The sequence below is a fragment of the Perissodus microlepis genome, chromosome 10, assembly GCF_051167445.1.
Source record: "Perissodus microlepis isolate ML-2025 ecotype Zambia chromosome 10, ASM5116744v1, whole genome shotgun sequence".
NCBI classification, from domain to species: Eukaryota; Metazoa; Chordata; class Actinopteri; order Cichliformes; family Cichlidae; genus Perissodus; species Perissodus microlepis.
In genome coordinates this window covers 2,177,209-2,194,549 of record NC_140470.1, presented here as the reverse complement: position 1 = coordinate 2,194,549, position 17,341 = coordinate 2,177,209, and the positions used below count along the sequence as shown (strand labels likewise).

At 41.8% G+C, this 17,341-nt stretch overlaps 1 protein-coding gene across 2 annotated transcripts; it reads left to right on the top strand.

Moving 5' to 3' along the window:
• Window positions 1-96: 96 nt before the first annotated feature.
• c2cd2 (C2 calcium dependent domain containing 2) lies at window positions 97-16,273 on the top strand. 2 transcript variants are annotated; one of them, XM_084941444.1, is made up of 14 exons: window positions 97-649; window positions 971-1,066; window positions 2,599-2,718; window positions 5,757-5,858; window positions 6,229-6,327; window positions 8,042-8,150; window positions 9,484-9,592; window positions 9,677-9,741; window positions 10,523-10,638; window positions 10,771-10,933; window positions 11,207-11,448; window positions 11,778-12,045; window positions 12,272-12,302; window positions 14,241-14,422. In XM_084941444.1, the coding sequence occupies exons 1-14, from the start codon at window positions 359-361 to the stop codon at window positions 14,323-14,325; spliced, it is 1,896 nt and encodes a 631-aa protein (XP_084797570.1). In that variant the 5' UTR covers window positions 97-358; the 3' UTR covers window positions 14,326-14,422. The 2 variants fall into 2 exon arrangements, with proteins under 2 accessions (XP_084797570.1, XP_084797569.1); XM_084941443.1 differs by lacking the exon at window positions 12,272-12,302 and having other exon boundaries at window positions 14,241-16,273.
• The last annotated feature ends 1,068 nt before the right edge of the window (window positions 16,274-17,341 follow it).

Genomic DNA, 17,341 nt, shown 5'->3' with positions numbered 1-17,341 from the left:
CTAGTTAACGAGCCGTAGCGAAAATTAGCTTACTAAGCTAACAATCGTATTCAATGAGAGGAGGAGTGGGCTATTCTGCAGGTTTATTTGTACGCAGGCTACCTTTAGTTTTTTGACAATGGTTTAGCTTTCCACAACCAGCTTGCGTAGTTTGGAAGCCCTGTATGGCAGCACTGAAGCATGGATAACGATAAGCAGAATTTGTATTGGAGGTGGATATTTGTCTTCTTATCATTTTTGGGCGATTGAATTTATTGATTCCACCGTTCCTTAATTAAATACATAACATGAGGTTGGCAGGAAAATTCCCAGAGGAACCGGTGTGTTAAACTCAGATTATCGATCATTTTCCCGAAGAATGTCCGACCCAGAAAGTTCCAGTTCATATTTTGGGTTGGAGGATCCGCAGTGGCTATGTATGGTCACGTTGTTTATCGCTTCCCTGGTTACTCTTATACTGTATTTCGTACAGTATTTCCAACATAGACTTATAGGAAATAAGCAGGGAGCAGCAGAAGGGGACAATGCTGCGACAGAGGAGGAGGAAGCCGCCGCTCTGCTGGGATGGGCGCTGTCACTGAAAAGCTGGAAGAGTCAGTGGAGAAGAGCTTGGTGCATAGCTTTGAATGACGAAGCAAGGAAGCGAAAGGTGAGTCTCATGACCACCAAGCCAATGCTGTACTGTGGGGCAGATGACTTCAATAAAAGTGTAGCATATAATGCGACATGGTTATAAAATCTCCTCATGTGTGCTGTAAAGAAATTCCCCCCTTTTTTTTTTTTAAATCATAACCCTCAGTTTGATATTAGAGACACTGTAGTGTAAACTCTCCACCTTCCTGCATTTGGATTGACGCTGCCAATGTCGTGCAAGCCCAGATAATTTTGATTCCTTGGCAACATTTCGCCGAGTCTGCAAGACTTTGAGTAGGTGTTTGTTGTTTTAAAGTTTCTGCCCTGTCTCTTTCAGGGTGCTGTTCTGCTGGCATTTGAAGAGGATGGTCTGGAGGCTTCAGATCTCACGCTTAGCAGGGTCTCCAGCTTTCAGAAGTCTGCCGGCAACAAGGTACTCACTCCATATTCTTACACTGGAAAACACCTTTGCACTGTTTATGACAGACAAGCACTGACTTGTCGACTTTCCAACGTTACTACAGGCTTTTCTCAGTAAATTTAAATGTTGACAAACTAATCTACTTAATATTTTATCAGCAGCAAATATGGTTGTTAATTACCGTAAACTATACTTGAATAAACCATGATGCACTTATTAGTCATACAGAGTGTTTGCCCATTTTTGCCAACCTGTGTTAGAAAGTATAACTAGAAACTGTAACTTGGGAGGTCAGACAGGGACACACTGCTCACTACTTTTGTGGCTTTGCAGAGATTAAATGCAAACTCACTCCTTTCTTTGTGATCGTTGAGATATAGACCAAAATACCAGGTACTCTATGGAGTCTAGGGAGTTTAATGAGCAGAGGTTTATTTTTACCACACACTGTGTGTGTGTTGTGTGTGTGTGTAAGAAGCTTATAAAGCTGTCACGCTCAGCACTAAGGAGGAGCAGGCAGCCAGAAATACACCAGCACCTATGGTTATGTTTAGCTTTCCTCTAATACTGTACTTATGTCAAAGACATGCAGTCTTTGCTGAAATCAGAGTTAATTTGCTGAGTAAATATGTTTCTAAAGCTTAAACTACCTCTGATACTCAGTTCAGGTTGCATGTCATTCATTCAACTAGAGATCACAGATAATTATACTTCTTGATGCCTTTGGGATCTATCAGAGTTGTTCTTCTTTTCCTTCCTTTCAGAGTTCAAAGTGAAGTTGTCCTGAAGCAAATGTCAGTTTTGGGTCAGTTTTATGCAAAGTCAGTATGTTAGCACATTGCTCTGGTTTAACTGGGACTTCTGCCCATCACTGGCTACTGCTGCTGAGATTATACTTTTGGTTTGTCTCGTCTTACCTTTATCCTCTAACGTCGACTTAACAATTGACTAATTTGATTTTGATAGTTAAAGGTCATGTCACAAAGCACACAGAAGCTTTTCTGTGTAGCATTTGCATGTATTTGCTCGGATTGGATATGCTGACGTGTCCAGGGTGTACCCTGCTTGTCACCCAAAGTCAGATGGAATATGCTATGGCCAAATCTCAAACATGGATTGAATGAGCTCTTAGGAAGATGGATGGATGTAAAAAGATATTCTATGATGTTTTGCAGAAGCACTTTGGGGTCCTATTTGAACCTCATAGCTCAGGAGCAGAAGGGGAGGTCATACTTGGTGAGATATTGATGTGGAGAATATTTGGACAGATATGTAAACTTCAGCTTGGTTGATGCAAACTTATAACTGCAAGGCAATAATTCTGGTTTAAAGTAAACCACATGAATGCATTATCAATGAAGCATCACACATGCATTCACATACAGCACCTTTTAGTTCAGTGAAAATTCTGGGCTTACTTTCTATTTGAATTGCATTCAAATGGTATAACCACATGAGTAGCATGCAAATGCTGTCACTGCCTTAATTCCAGTATTCTCTGGAGTTTTACATTAAACTAATGCCTCACCTTGTCCTCCCAACAGGCCGCTTCCTGCTGTGTGGTTGGGGAGAAGCTTCAGTTCTCTCTGGGCACTGCCTCGACAGCCATGGCTACAGCAGATCCTTGTAAATATACTGTGTGTATAGCTCCATTGGAGCTGCAGGTAAATACTCTAAATTTGTGAAGTCTTAGACTGCAAGGAAAATAACACTGTTGATTTCCTTTTGTAAAATATGTCTGTAACAGTTAGACTGTAGAGTTAAATCTGTTGGAAGTCGTAGTGATTTAGTTTAATGGGAGCTTTTACTGAACATGATGTGCTGCCCAGCATTGGCTCACTGCAGGCAGCAGTATTAGATTAAATGGTTGGGGTATCTTTCCTTCCTTGGCAGATGTCCCAAACAGCTCATTAACATCCCTTTGAGGCCTGTTTCCATATAGAACTGATGAAGTTATGATCCAAATAAGACTCCCTCGTTTGTACCTGGAAATTGCTGTGATTTGCTTGATTTGTCATTATCAAAACTGTCTGCGTTGATCTCTTAAATGGAGTCCTGCAGCTCACCTTCAGCCTTTCCTAACGCTCCTCTAGCATTTTTAGACTCCTCTAGCATTTTGAAATAAATTGGAGCCAAAGTTGATATGTTGGCATGTGTAATGGGTCGTGTCCGGAGGCTTTCTCCTGCTTTTAGGTTCATATTTACATGTTCAGAAATGCAAAAACTGCTTGTGTCTATGTAAGCTAATGCAACTGTATTAAGGCTATTTCTAAACTAATTAACATGCTTTTCCATTGAGGTAATTGTGCTATAAATACAACCTGAGTGTGAGAGGTTTGGAAGCTAAAGTCAGGTGTTGAGGAGGTTTTGTTTTGGTTGTGGGTTAGTCGTTGTTTCAGGGACATAAAGGAAGCCTTTTGTCTGTCTTTTTCACTCCCACTGTTTCAGCTTAGTCTGGAAAAATCAGAGAGCTTATTCAAATGTTTCCATCCGTCCACTGGAGCGTTTTTTAGCTTTTGACTCAGATCCAAGCTAGAATACTCGTGGCTCATGATAGGAGTGCATGGGCATGTGGAACAGAGGCATTTAATGGACATAATAACACGGTCACTACATTAAGGTGTGCTGCTGAGTGTACTTTGTCTTTAAATGCACTACTGTATCACGTGGCCTGATGAGGGACACGGCAGTATGACACGCCTCATAATGAAATACTCACCAGTGATGATCTGTAGTAGATGGAGTGTGATGTCACACCTTTGTACCTTTGCCTATATGGAGCTGCCATGGCTTCATTTCAAAAGCAGAGATTATTCCTTCACTTCAGATTTGCATTTGTGTAGTTAGTGTTATACAACCAGCAAAAAGCATCACATTCTAATTACAGCGTGCTCTGGGAAATCATTCCTTACTCCTGATTTCACATCACACTGGCCATATGAATCCCATTAGAAATGTAATGGCATCCAAAGACTTCAGTTTGGAAAAGGTTAACAGATGTGGAAAAGAGTCCCTAGTTTTCTTAAGCAAGTAGCATTTCTCTTTTGTTAGTCAATAAATTAAGAAAAACTTGGTCTAATGTTGTCATTAGTGGTGTCAGCGTAACACACTGATTGTATGTTATTTACGTTCAGGTAAGGGACTAAAATCCTACAAGAGTCATTTGCAGTGTTTCCCATTATCATCTCTGCCTGCTACAGTTTCATAATAAACCAAAAATATTTTTATGCTTTTCATGGTGATCTCACCCTGTAAAGTCTGCCGGTCATAAGAGAGCCAGCTGCAGACTGCAGTGAGACAGAAAAGGCAGCTAAATATGTGTTTCAGTTATTCATTTGTCACAATGCACTTAACAATTGAAGTGTTCTGTACTTTGTACTTTGTGCCACTGGTATAAGGTAGCAGGTTGTTTATATTAAAGAGTACTGCTGCAGGCCACACCCCTTTCCAGAAGAGGTCTGATGAGTGATGGAAAGCAGCCAATAAGAACAGCGCATTCAGTTGATCACCCAGCAGATAAAACATGTCTTCCTTAAAAAGCTTTTCTTGGAACATGTTTTGAAGTAAAACGTATAAAGGAGAGTTATGCATTTATAAAAGGCTACTTAACTTTGTTATGTAGGCTGTATGAACAAGGACAAATAGGTGAAAAGCGCCACTTTGATCTGGGGCTGAAATTTAAATAAAGAAATATAGATTAGCAGATTGGCGAGTGGTGATTAGTGTTTAACGCATCAATAAAATTTCAAAAGATAAAAGGTGCGAGATGTGTTCCTTGTCAGTCGTGTTGTTTGTTTTTGTGAATCGAATGATGGCGCTTCGGGAACAGCATTTTCTCCTTCCCTTTTCTCCGCTAACAGATAAGAAAGGAAGCACTTTTTCTTTTTCTCAGAATTGTGAACATTTGACTGTCTCTTATTATGTACGTAGTTCATGTCATTTCACCATGTTAGGAACAGGAAAGACTATTTGATCACATGCTGTGGCTTTTTTTCCTGTGAGCACCTGTTTTGCACATTAAAAATCCCAGAACAGCTGTTCTTTTTAACTTCCAAGTATGGTCATGTAGCTGCATGGCATCGTGGAACATAAACTCTGGATTAAGCATTATGTACAGACCGCTTTGAAATGGCTTAAAAGTGATACTTTCATCCTAATAGGGCGAGTTTGTCTCACAGCGTCATTGTTGTTCGAGTTGTACTATTTGTGATAAGACAAACAGAAAAATATAAGCTTTATTGGGGACTTGGTTGCATTCAGATATAATTGATTTATTACCGAGGGTTGGAGAGGAGCATTGAGGTTGCTTATCATAACCCGCTGCAAATCTGATGGGCTCATAGAGGGAGACGCTGCGATCCAAGGAGAAAGGGAAAACTGCAAACGGAGCATCCTTTATGCCTCTTTAGTCTGGAGAACTGCAAATTATGTTTAAAAAATGTAAAAGTGGATTTTGCATAATATGACCCCTTTCACAAAGCGTAGGTATGCACACCACCCACTCACCACCGGCTGCAACACAAATAGAATTGTGCGGGAAACACTGCGCTGATTTCGTTCCTCCACGCCCACCTCACATACTGAGCTGCTCCATGTTTGGTGTATCGCTTCATCTCCAGAGAATCAGTTTTAGTTCATCTTTCTGTGAATTTGATGAGTACTGGATGAGTCATAGGGCAGCTCTTTATTTTCTCTTCCCCAGCTTCATCTACACATGCAGGAAGCTGAAGATAAGGTCAAGGTAAGCTGGGAAGTGTCTCATCTAGAGGTGGAGGAGCTTCAGGTGATGCCCGCTTTCACTCAGGTAATGTTAAAGCAGCAGAATCGCAGATGTATAAATCTAACCAAAGGATACGCCACACACTAACATGGGAAGAAATGTTTCGCTGTACCAAAATATAAAGAAATTGTGTGTGTGACAGACAGCCTTCATAGAAATCACTTTGTTTATTTCTTCATGTTCTTTTGTTACATCAACGTGTTTAGTCACAAACGAGGACGTGGAGAGGAAGATTCATTAGTTTCATTATCAAACAGTAGTCGAACCATTTAGAAACCAATAAAAACGGAATTAAAACAATTGACATTTGTTTTATCACCAAATAGAACTTTACATTTCTAGTTTTACTCGATTAATATGAGGTATGTAATGTGGAATAATCTCTTTCTGTCAGGACAATGCAGCCATAAAGGAGCAGCTGAAGCAGCTTTTGTGTGTGTCGCATCCCTCTGTGCTGCTGAGCTGCAGGCCCGCTCAGGCCTCAGAGGTCAAGGTGAGCGAACGAGTCACGTCTGATGTAAGGCTGCCAGACTCATAATTACTTCCACCAGAGAGGGTTTTGGTTTTGGTAGTGTTTGTGTCATTTTGTCTGTAAACGTGACAGCCGGGGTGTAGAGCGGGTCGTGCGAACGCTCCAGACTCACACAAAACAATTTTATGATTTATTAGTGGAGAATTCATCTTAGAAACTACGATTCCTACAAGTGTGGTGTTTGAACTCTGACCTCTCCTTTAGGGTCAAAGTGATAATTATGCTATTTAAAACTATGTTTCTTAAAGCAGTTGTTATATTCAGAACATATAGGCACGTATGAGCTTTCTAAATATGACCTGTGACCTTTTCAAACTGTCGTAAAATGTCTTTTATCTTTAGAAACTACTGCTTGTGTTTGTATTGGTAAGTTTAGAAAATGATACCAGTATATGGAGATTTGAAATATCACATTATAGTTTGCATCACAGTGTCACGCTTCACCTCTGATCTCATGTTTACATTTCACACCTGCCTTTCTTTCAAGCTGAACCAAGGTGTGTTAAAGACAGAACTGTCAAGAGAAAGAGAACGAGCTGCCTGGTTAGGTTGAAATATGCTGTAGTATAATGTTTTATATTTATGTCCAGTTATTTGCAAATCAATAGTTATTATTCATAACCTACTCATACATAATGTTTGTATGATCAATAAACGTCATTCATGTTGCCATTATCTGACTTTTACTGCACTAAAAGCTCTATAAAAGTTTAAAAAATAAATAACAAAGAAGTATGAAGATATACAAAATACATTATGATTCCTTTAAAAGTAATGCTGCCCAGAGGGCCAGTTCCTTGGCTGTGGTTTGCGCTCTTACTGCTTCTTGTTGCAACCTGAAATAATGCTCATCTAAAGCAGCATTGATTCACTGAAGGTTATTATGTTCACATGCATTAAAAAGGTTATTATTCACAACCCACCATCACATGATGCTGTTTCATGTGTTTCTGATTAGATCTTACTTGATACAGGATGACAAGTTTTCTTTTTTGGTCCAAATATAGTTGTGAGTTACATGAGAGGCAGTGGGATTAACTCTTATTTTGATCAGAGGAATTTCCTTTCCTCTGATCAAAAAAGTTGATATTATTGACATTTATATATCTGGTCATCGGACCCCAAAGTTCTCCTAATTTCCAGATGATTTGAATTTTGTGGTTTACGAAATTAAATAGTCGCTCTATGGCGTAACATTTAAAATGTTCAAGATCAATTAGCCGGCAGTTTTAGCCGTAATATAAAACAACCATATAGATTTGCATGCTGGTTAAAATAAATCTCTAGTGCTTTGAAGCTATTTAAGCATTAAGCTCATCAGATGCGCTGCTATTTAAATGACCAAAAACAAATCACTTTTGTCTGTAGATGATGCCTGTTTGTAATGCAAATCCACCATTAAATGTACTTGTAATGCAAATTCATCAGAGGTGCTTCTGATGCAAATTCTCCCTGATCATAGAAAGGCCAATGCAAATGATCAACATGTGAAAGTGGAAACGGGGTCGTGTTGCAGAGAGTCCTTGTTCAAACATGAAGACGCTTCTCGTTTAAAGACACGAGCATACTTAGGCCTCTGCTCGTTTACGTGCTTCCAGTACGGCTCGTAATGCTGCGCTCACTAAATCTGTGCTGTAGGTTTATGTATGTACTCACTGCATGCTCTCGCCAATAGGAAAGCCAGAATAAAGTGGTATCGCCCCCAAAGCCCCCACGCGCCCATGAGTGGAAGCTGCTGGTGAAAAACATCCGAGTCACACTCACCCAGGAGGAAGATGCTGCAGGTCGGTCGTGTGTCTGCTTATAAATTAATGTTAATTCTGAATTTTTCAAGCTGACGATGTTTCCTATGCTAACGGCGACGTTTAGGTCCAAGTACAGCGTGTCTAAAACAAAGAGGTTCTGTTATGTTAAAAGCATTAGCGTCATCAGCAGGAGTGCCAGTAAAGTAGTAATAAGAAAAATAATAACTGCGCTGGTTATCTGTGTACCAGCTATGTAAACTCATTCAGAAGCGCTCTATTAACAGATAATATTTACCTTGGGTCCTGCACACTAAGCTGCGGAGAAACATGAGCTTCAATATATGTTACAAACAAAGAATCCTACGCCCGCCGTGTTGACTTTGTATTTTTATCAAAAGGACTTTTTTTAAAGACATCTATTCTAAAGTTGAATTAGCTGCTTTCATCAGACTGCACGCACCGTTTGCAGTGTTTAACTGCCCGCTCTTTATTTGCATTACCACGACGATGTAATGAGAAGGTTGTTTCGCGGGTAGCTGACTTTGGTAATGAATCAGCAGCAGTGGGACTGTGCTTCCAGCATGGCTGATATTTACTTTGCCAACGCTGCATGACAAGGGCCCCCCCCCACTCCCACCCCTCCATTTTAGGTAATCCACTGGTCAAAGCTAAACAATGATGGCAGTATATTAATAATACACCCACAACAGTAAGACAACACCCAGCGTGGTGGTACAGACCTGCACATAAACAAAGTACCAGGGTGTGGTCATGTATGAGGCCAGAGAGCATTTGATAGATTGTGCTGATGATAGGCTGTTAACACGATTGTCCAGTAATGAAGTCTTAGACCACCCACAACAACTTTGTTTGGGTAGTTCCTGTGATGAGTCATTCTCTGAGTGTGAGTCAGCAGTTGTCGGGGCTGCAGACGTCCCCTAAAGCATTCGGTCTGACTCTTAATATTGCACAGCAGAGACATGACACAGCATTTGACACTTCACTATATACGTCTTCCTTCCTTTTATTGAAAATCAGTCACTGTCTGCTGGGTTTTTACGGTCGTGCAGGCTTTTATGTCGTTTTATTCATTTGTGTTGTTTTAATTGTTGTTTAATAATTTGTATTGCAAAGCACTGAATCTTATCTGTGAGGCGTCTGATTCACAGCTTGTGGCCACTAAAATTCATATAAGTGCTTAAGAAAATGTGTGCTCATTTAGCCTCCTCTAATCTCTGCATAATTCATCATATATACTCTGTGAAGTGATCCCGTGTTTATCCATTAGAGTGAGGGAGTGGAAGTGGCTGACCACAAAAAAAAAGAAAGAAAGCTTTAAAGTCAGCTCTTGGATGACACTTTGTGTTCGCAGGCAGCATGAATCCTCTGTGTGTGCTGCAGTTAGATGATCCTCCTCAGAGGTTCAACACTTCTGTTTCGAAGAACACGACGAGTCCTGCCTGGGACCAGCCGTTTATTTTGTAAGTGTGAACGCTGACCCCATCGCAGGTGGTTCTGATGAACAACACCGTTCACATACATGTAAAATATTCTTCTCTCACCAGTGAACTGAATGGACGATCGAAGGAGCTCAATATTCAGTTGATGAACGATGGACATCCTCCAGAGAGTAAGAAAAACTCTGCCATGGCCACTTACCTGTCGATGCTTGTGTTGCATTTACTGTAATGAAGAGTCATGTAGTTTAGTGGGCGGATCGATCCAAGTATCGACTGTATCGATACCAAGTCGGCATCAGTATCGGATCGATACCAGCCTGGTGAGATCGATTCTTTACTTTAAGTTCCGCTCTTGTTTGCGATGCTGTGGTTTCGGCAAAGAGGAAACAGCCAGGTCGCCGCTCTCGCCGCTCCCGTGTCAGCGCAGAGCAGGCACGCTTTGCTCGCTCTCCCCCCTCTTGTGTTTCGATGTTGCGCTGTCACGTGACGTGACTTCGGGGGTTGTTAAGTTGTTTACAAATATGTATATTTTTACCGGTTGTTGTTTTTGTTGTTGAGAATTTTAATTGTAATTTTTGTATTATAGTCTCTCAACAGTACTTGTTTGTTTTACTTTGTTTACTGGTTTGCGAGCACTTTTTATTTCAGATTTTTCTTTAAAAAAATTAATAATAAAGCATTTTCTATTTAATTATAAACTTTGTCCTAATTATGTCCTGAGTTTTAACTATTTAATAATAAAAAAGGAAACGTCACAAAAAACACTGAAGGTCATGAGAATGAATTGAGATTTAGCAATTCAATGATGCATCAGCGATACTGGCCCGTATTTACTTGGTATCGGATCGATACCAACATATGCAGTATCGCACACCACTAACGTAGTTCACACGTGCCTCTCGTAGCACGTGTTTCTGTGTAGCAGGCTAAATCGGCTGTTTTCTGTCTCAGAGTCCTCACTTGGTCAGGTGTTGGTGCCTTTTGATCTTGTGAAGAAGCACCCCAAAGGACAGCGTACATTTGAACTCGTGACCAAAGATGTAGTGACCGGATCACTGACTACTGACGTAAGACCTAAAAAGCTAATTTTCTATCGCATGTTTTCCTTGAATATCACCAGATTTCGATGAATTCCTTCCACGTGTCTCTTGTTTTCATTTACACGTAGTTTGGGTAGTAACTTGAATCGTGTGTTTCAGTTTACCTACCTGGAGCCGAGTGAGGTGAGGTCTTGGCAGCCTCCTACCCCAGCCTCTAATAAGAGGGTGGAGATGGACCGCACGGTCATGCCCTGTGGCACAGTGGTTACCACGATCACAGCGGTGAAGAGCAAGCCGGGTCGACCACTCCCACTCAATATAGGTAAAGCACTGAAAACTGTGAGGCTGCTGCACATTCCTTACACAGCTGTATTGTATAATAAATGATATAATGTTAGAGTTGCTTCAGGAGTTGTTTTTTTGTTTGTTTTTTTTAATAGAGGGAAGTTAGAGTAGCACAGTTCCCCAGTCAGCTTATTAGATGCTGGTTAGTTGGCAACTCAACTCGGTCATTTTCATAATTTGACAAAAATGAATGTTCTGAAAGTCCTATACATGAATGAAACTACAGTGAGACACGTTCTTGCTTCCTCAGATCCTGCCCAGAAGGCCGTGGTCAACAAGCCCAAGCTGGGGGAGCGTCGCGTCTCCGAGCAGGTGTCTATGTTAGGGGGCACTGTGAGTAAGGCCCTGTCCTCCTCCGACACTGAGCTGTTGATGCTCAATGGGACAGACCCTGTGGCCGAAGCCGCCATAAGACAACTCCACCAGTCTGCTAAACAGAAGCTCAAGTCCCCGGTGAAGAAGAGTACCATCATCATCTCGGGCATCGCCAAAGTAATTATGAGTTCCTTTTTCTTTTTTTAACTTGTACTTTTTCACTTAATTCTTAATTCAGCTTAAATAGCACAAAAGCACAGCTGGAGCCAATCTTGCATGTTTGATACTCTGGAAGTCAGATTCCTCGAGTGCCTTTTAAGCTAATCTGTTCCATAACCCGTGGTTCATAACGTCAGAGGAGAGAAGTCGATTTTAAATGGAAGCCCGTGCCTTGTCTGCAGCAGCGAGGGCCTTCTCATGTTGTTAGCACCCTTCATTGTGCCTGGGCCTTCCACACTAGCTCCACAACAAATATGGCTTTAATGGGAATGTGATTTATTTCCCAGACGCCCCTGTCTCAGGATGATGAGCTGGCTATGATGGCGGGTTATGCTGCAGCAATGGACGCATCAATGTCAGAGAGCAGCTCTACTCAGGATGTGACCACAGCGATCGCATCGGGGACTAGTACCCCTCCAGAGATGTCGGAGCCCACGGAAGGTCCCAGAGTTGAAGGGCGGCCTCCGGAGGACTGGGAGAGCCAAACTGGCGAGGAACAAGACAATGCTTCACTGTCCATGTGTGTGTCTGAGGCGAGCTGCAAGAAGAGCAGAGGTGAGAAACCTCTCGATGCATTTTTAATCTTTACAGGAGTATTATTAAACCTTAAAATCCTGAAAAGGAAAATAATGCCTTTACAAGCAGAACTTGATCTGTTTTGGCTGTTTGGGGTTTGTTAGCCACTCCTTCGTTATGCACTCTCTCTCTTTGTGTTCTCCTTTCTGCTTCCTCTCTACTCTTTGAACCTTTCCTTTTCGAACTGTCATCACTGCCACCTTAGAGGAAAGCAGTGCTAAGCACACATTGTATGAGTAAGTTACTTCATGAGTTACTTGTAGTACTCTTGGTATTCTAATCTCTGTAGTTTCTGTTAGCAGTAGAATAGATAACAGTGTTTTTCTACAAGGTGAGATTCACTTTTGTAGTTCCTCTAAAATCAGTTTGCAAAAAAAAGCTCACAAAATTAAAGGAATACTTTGAAAAAACATCAGCTCAGATTGGAGAAAAAATCATGCTGATATCTTTAGTGACACTGGGTAATGTGTTAGGGATGAAAGGGTGCCGCATCGTTTGATGAAACTGAAAATGATCAACCAATTCAAAGACGGCCCAAAAATCGAAGACTGGAACAACTCAAAATGGTCCTCAGTCATTTGTATGGCGCCCCCTTGTGTTTGTAGGCATGACTGACAACTTCAGGGCTCCTAATGAGGTGATGGATGGTGTCCCGGGGATCTCCTCCCAGATCTGGACCCATCACTGGTAGAAATGGGGGCTGTCTCATTGTTGCCCGTCTTGTGCTCTGTTAATTTCATTTCCTGACCAGATCAATATCCCAGAAGTTAAACTGACTTGATGCCATATTCCGGTTAAAAAGTGTTCCTTTAATTTGTTCTGAGCAGCGACTGTCTTTTATTTGTGGCTGCACAACACAGATGAAGTGCCGTGAATATTTCGGTATATTCACTTGCAATATGAAATATTAGTCACTTGGTAGGTGCTTTCGGACCACAGGAACTTGATCATAACTCTTTAAGCCATGTAGGAGTTCTCCAGTATTTTGTGTCTTTAAACCATAAAAGCTCTTAGAAACCTTTTTGTATCGCCTTCACTTCACTCTCTGTCACAAGAGGAAACTTTGAGTAAAAAACATCAGCTATATAAGCAACACATAGCTATAAAATACTAACTGTTGCTTCAGTAAAAAAAAAATGGACAAACTGAAGTTTAGAGGAAACGCAAGAAGATGTTTACTCGCCGAAGAGCAACTTTGCCCGTATTTCCTCTGAAACTGCTGCCTGACGCATCCACACACGATGAAGCAATGTGGAGCGGAAATGTAGAAGCTGACAAGAAAATACAACACCTGACAGACTGTGTGTACGGAGCAGCACAGACACAGCTCCACAGTTTGGCTGCGACGCTGCAGAAGCATAGCAGGTGAAGAGCGCCGCTGCGAGCCCCTCCTCCTCCTCAGGCTGGTTGTAACCGTTGAGCTTATCAGTTTTAGCGCCTGACACACTACCGCTGAAACCCGGCAAACACACATCTCTGATTACAACGCCCTCAGTCATTTGTAGTTTTTGTTGTGCGACGTGTCACACATTTTTAGACGTCCTATTGCACACAGAACGAAGGCCCTGAGGGTCGCTCCCTCCAGTGGACGGTTCCCCTCGGCAAGTTTCCAGAAGTGTTTGGTCCAAAAGCATCTAGAGAAGATCTGATATTGTTCTGCGTTCTCCTTTAGGAGTGTGCTACAAATTGAGGACACGAATGCCTCCTTTCTTCTTTGTCATTTATTTGTTTTGATACTATTTAGAGTTTCTATTGTTTTGTACTGACTAAACTAATCCACCGATACTGAGGATAACCCAGGAGCTCCTTAAGTGTGGAAGCAGAGGAATGGTGCTTGTAGCCAGGCTGGACTATGAGGCTGCTCTCTGTTGGTACAGATTAGTATGTGTTAGCTGGTGATTAAACACAATATTACAGCTCTGCTGCTATTTAAGCCACATTTTTCATCCAATCCACAGCAAGTGTTTCACAGTAACAGTTTCCAACTAACACCGATTCTGTACCACTGCTGCTTTAGCTTTTGATTTGTTTATTTTAAATGAGTTTTTCCATTACTGCTTAAGCCAATACTACTCGTGCCTGTTTTCTATCTGTAGTAATGACGTTTCCTTGAGTGGTGTCACTTTGACACTATCCATGTCTCAGGCTGCTTCCTTTCCTCTTCTTTGCCACAGGCAGCTTCCTGCAGAAGAGCGCCAAGCTCTTCTTCCGACGTCGTCACCAGCGCAAAGACCCGGGGATGAGCCAGTCACACAATGACCTGGTTTACCTGGAGTCTCCGGCCGCAGTGGAGCGAGCGAGCCGAACAGCCACACTCAGCCGCATGCTCAACCGCAAGAGTAAGAGTAAAAGTAAAGCCAACGGCTCTACCTCTGTGGGGGAGCCACATGCGTGACCCCCCACTGTCCCTCGCTCACCTTGACCTCAGTCCCTACCACTTCAACTACCATCATCACCTCCACCTCAAATTGCACTGGCAAACATCTTGGCTAACCTACTCCCCTCTAATGGCTGACCTGCATACTGGGGCTGCTGCATTGTGGATGGGAAACAAAAAAAAGTGATATTTTAAGGCTTCAAATAAGAAGCCACCAACAGCAAGCGTGTGCATGTGTGGATGATCCTGCCCTGGATTGATTTCAGAGATTAGTCCTTTTTATTTGATTTTATGCAACATTTCAAAATCTTTAAGTGCTTTTACGGCTGTGTTATGGACAGAAGGGACCGCCGTGCGCCATCACTCTTTACCTCACTGAAAGCTGAGGGCGGATTCAAAACTCTCCCTGCTGTAAACCGTAAGTTGCCTACGGTGACTCAACAGGACCAAAGACGAAGAGCCGAGTGGTGTTTGTATGATTTGCACAGTTTTTAGTACCTTTTAAATTAAAGTGCAATGACAGGAGCAACTCTTGTGCAAGAGACTGTAGTTCATTCACAAAGGGAGACGATTGTTTCACTGCAAGACTGCTGTACGTGGGAGCAGCATGACTACTTGTTGACACTAATATGAAATCATTTGTTTATTACTCGATGATATTCCCAAATAAAGCTAGATCCAGTGTGTTCATGACATGTGTAAGACTAAAAATTTCTGCCTTGGTTGTCAATTTCAAAAAAGAAGCAGGGTGTTTTCAAATGCAACTGTCTCCTGTTGTACACTGCTGTTCTCAGCAGAGTTGTTGTTGTTGTGTCGAAAGGGAACTGAAGCTTTATCCAGGGACCGCAGCGAGACACGCGGCCATACTTGTGCTAATAAAACAGATCCTTCCTTACATTTCAATAGCATGAACTGCTCTGTCATTTTACGTGTTTCTAAAAGATGTGCACATGAACAAAAGAAAAGTGTGAACACCTATGACAGCAACCAGGTCTTGTGGCTGCTGCTTTTTTTTTTTAATCCAGCTAATGATTGTATTTTTTGTCCTCCTGTGAGCAGCTTGTTTCTGTACATCATGTTAACTACTGTTTGTTATTCTGCTCAGAGAGCTGAATGGTTGCCTTACAGTTATTCTGTGAATGATGTCCCAGCTGCTCGAGTCTTGTTCCTCAGCTTGACATGACTTTGGCTCCTGACGCTGCAGCCGCTATCAGACAAGTAGGCCTGAGTGTCTGTGGTGACCTGTTGGATTGGCTCTGATCAGGCAAGCATACCACTGTGTTTCTGCATCATCAGCAGTTTCTATAATCAATAAGCCTATGCACTTAACATATCTGTTGACTGGGTTGTTTACAATATTCGACTACCTGAGATATTAAAACACTCTTGCTCTTCACAATAATTCTCTTCTGCAGATCCTGCGTGGGTGTCTTTGTATTCATAATTACATGATCTGCTTTAATCCACCATTACTGACTGTTGTCTGTTTAAAAACAAATAAAAGAGAAAAATCATAGAAAGAAAAGGCCGAGAAAATAATCATTCAGACTGAAGCACCTTCCAACTCTGAGGAGAGGAATAGAGGGAAACGGATTGTTTTAAATCGAGCTCAGCTTCTTACAGCCTGCGAGCATTAACTGCTGTCGTGCAGTAAGCAGTGGGGCTGTAGGTGATTAATGAATTGCTTCCTGATGTTTTTTTTGTCTTTCTGCTCTGTGTGCGCAGAAAGTGGCTGATTAACTGTTGCTGCAAAGCGTCAGTCACTTCCTTGCAGGGACTGTAACTACTATACATACTGAGTTAAGCAATAAATATTGATTGAATAACTAAGACTGTGGTGATGTTGATGTTCTGGCTATCACGTGACCCGTTCATCTGATTTGCTGTTTAACTTCCTTTTAGTGAAATTAGTATCACGGGATGGAAACCTGTACTTACTTTAGTTCAGTTTGTTCTGTATTTACATGTTTACAGTTTATGCTACTTTAAACATCTGCATCAACAAAGAAATGCGCTCACTGGACACTTTATTAGGAACGCTTTGCCAATACTGCTGGACCGGCTTTGGCCTTCAGAACTCCATTAATTCTTCACACCAGTGAAGTGTTGGAAACATTTCTCTGAGATTTTATAACTCCTCTCACAGTTACTGCACATGTTCCACCACAGCACCACAGGGCTCTAATGGATTGACTGTGAAGGCTATCTGAGTGCAGTGAACTCGTCAAGAAATCAGTTAGACATGATATGAGCTTTGTAGCACGGTGAATTATCGACATGGATACACTGTGGTGATAAAGGCTGGGCAGCAACAATCCTCAGATGGGTTCGGGCATTTAAACGATGCCAAAGTGTTAACAAACTATCCCACACACCATTACATCCCCACCAGCTGCCCGAACCATACAAGACGGAGTGGATTCATGCTGCCGTGTTATTTATACTAACTTCCACATCCACACGTGGTTGCAGAAATTGAGACTCATCAGACTAGGCTATGTTTTTGTGAGCCTGCGCAAATTGTACCCTTGGTTTCCTGTTCTTTGCTGACAGCATGGCACCCCGTGTGGTCTTCTGCTGCTGTGGCCAACCTGCCTCAGGGTTTTGCATTCAGAGATGCTCTTCTGGTTGAAACAAGTGGTTATTTGATTTACAGTTTTCCTCCTATCACAAAGAAACAGTCTGGCCATTCAGCTTTAACCTAAAATAAACATCACTGGATATTTTCTCTTTTTCTGACTTTTTCTCTGTAAACTGTAGAGATGGTCGTGTGGGATCAGCAGTTTGTACTCGAACCAGCCTGTCTGTCACCAACAACAAAGCCACAATTATGGAGGTCCCTTTAATCGCCTTTCTTCCTCCTTCTGATGTTTGGTTTGAATTTCAACAGACCGCCTT

Excerpts from the sequence above, each read along its gene's own strand:
- c2cd2 (XM_084941443.1), top strand. The coding sequence starts at position 359 with ATGTCCGACCCAGAAAGTTCCAGTTCATATTTTGGGTTGGAGGATCCG. Across the intron at positions 8,151-9,483 it reads CCAGGAGGAAGATGCTGCAG|GCAGCATGAATCCTCTGTGT; the intron begins GTCGGTCGTGTG and ends TTGTGTTCGCAG. Across the intron at positions 9,593-9,676 it reads TGGGACCAGCCGTTTATTTT|TGAACTGAATGGACGATCGA; the intron begins GTAAGTGTGAAC and ends TTCTCTCACCAG.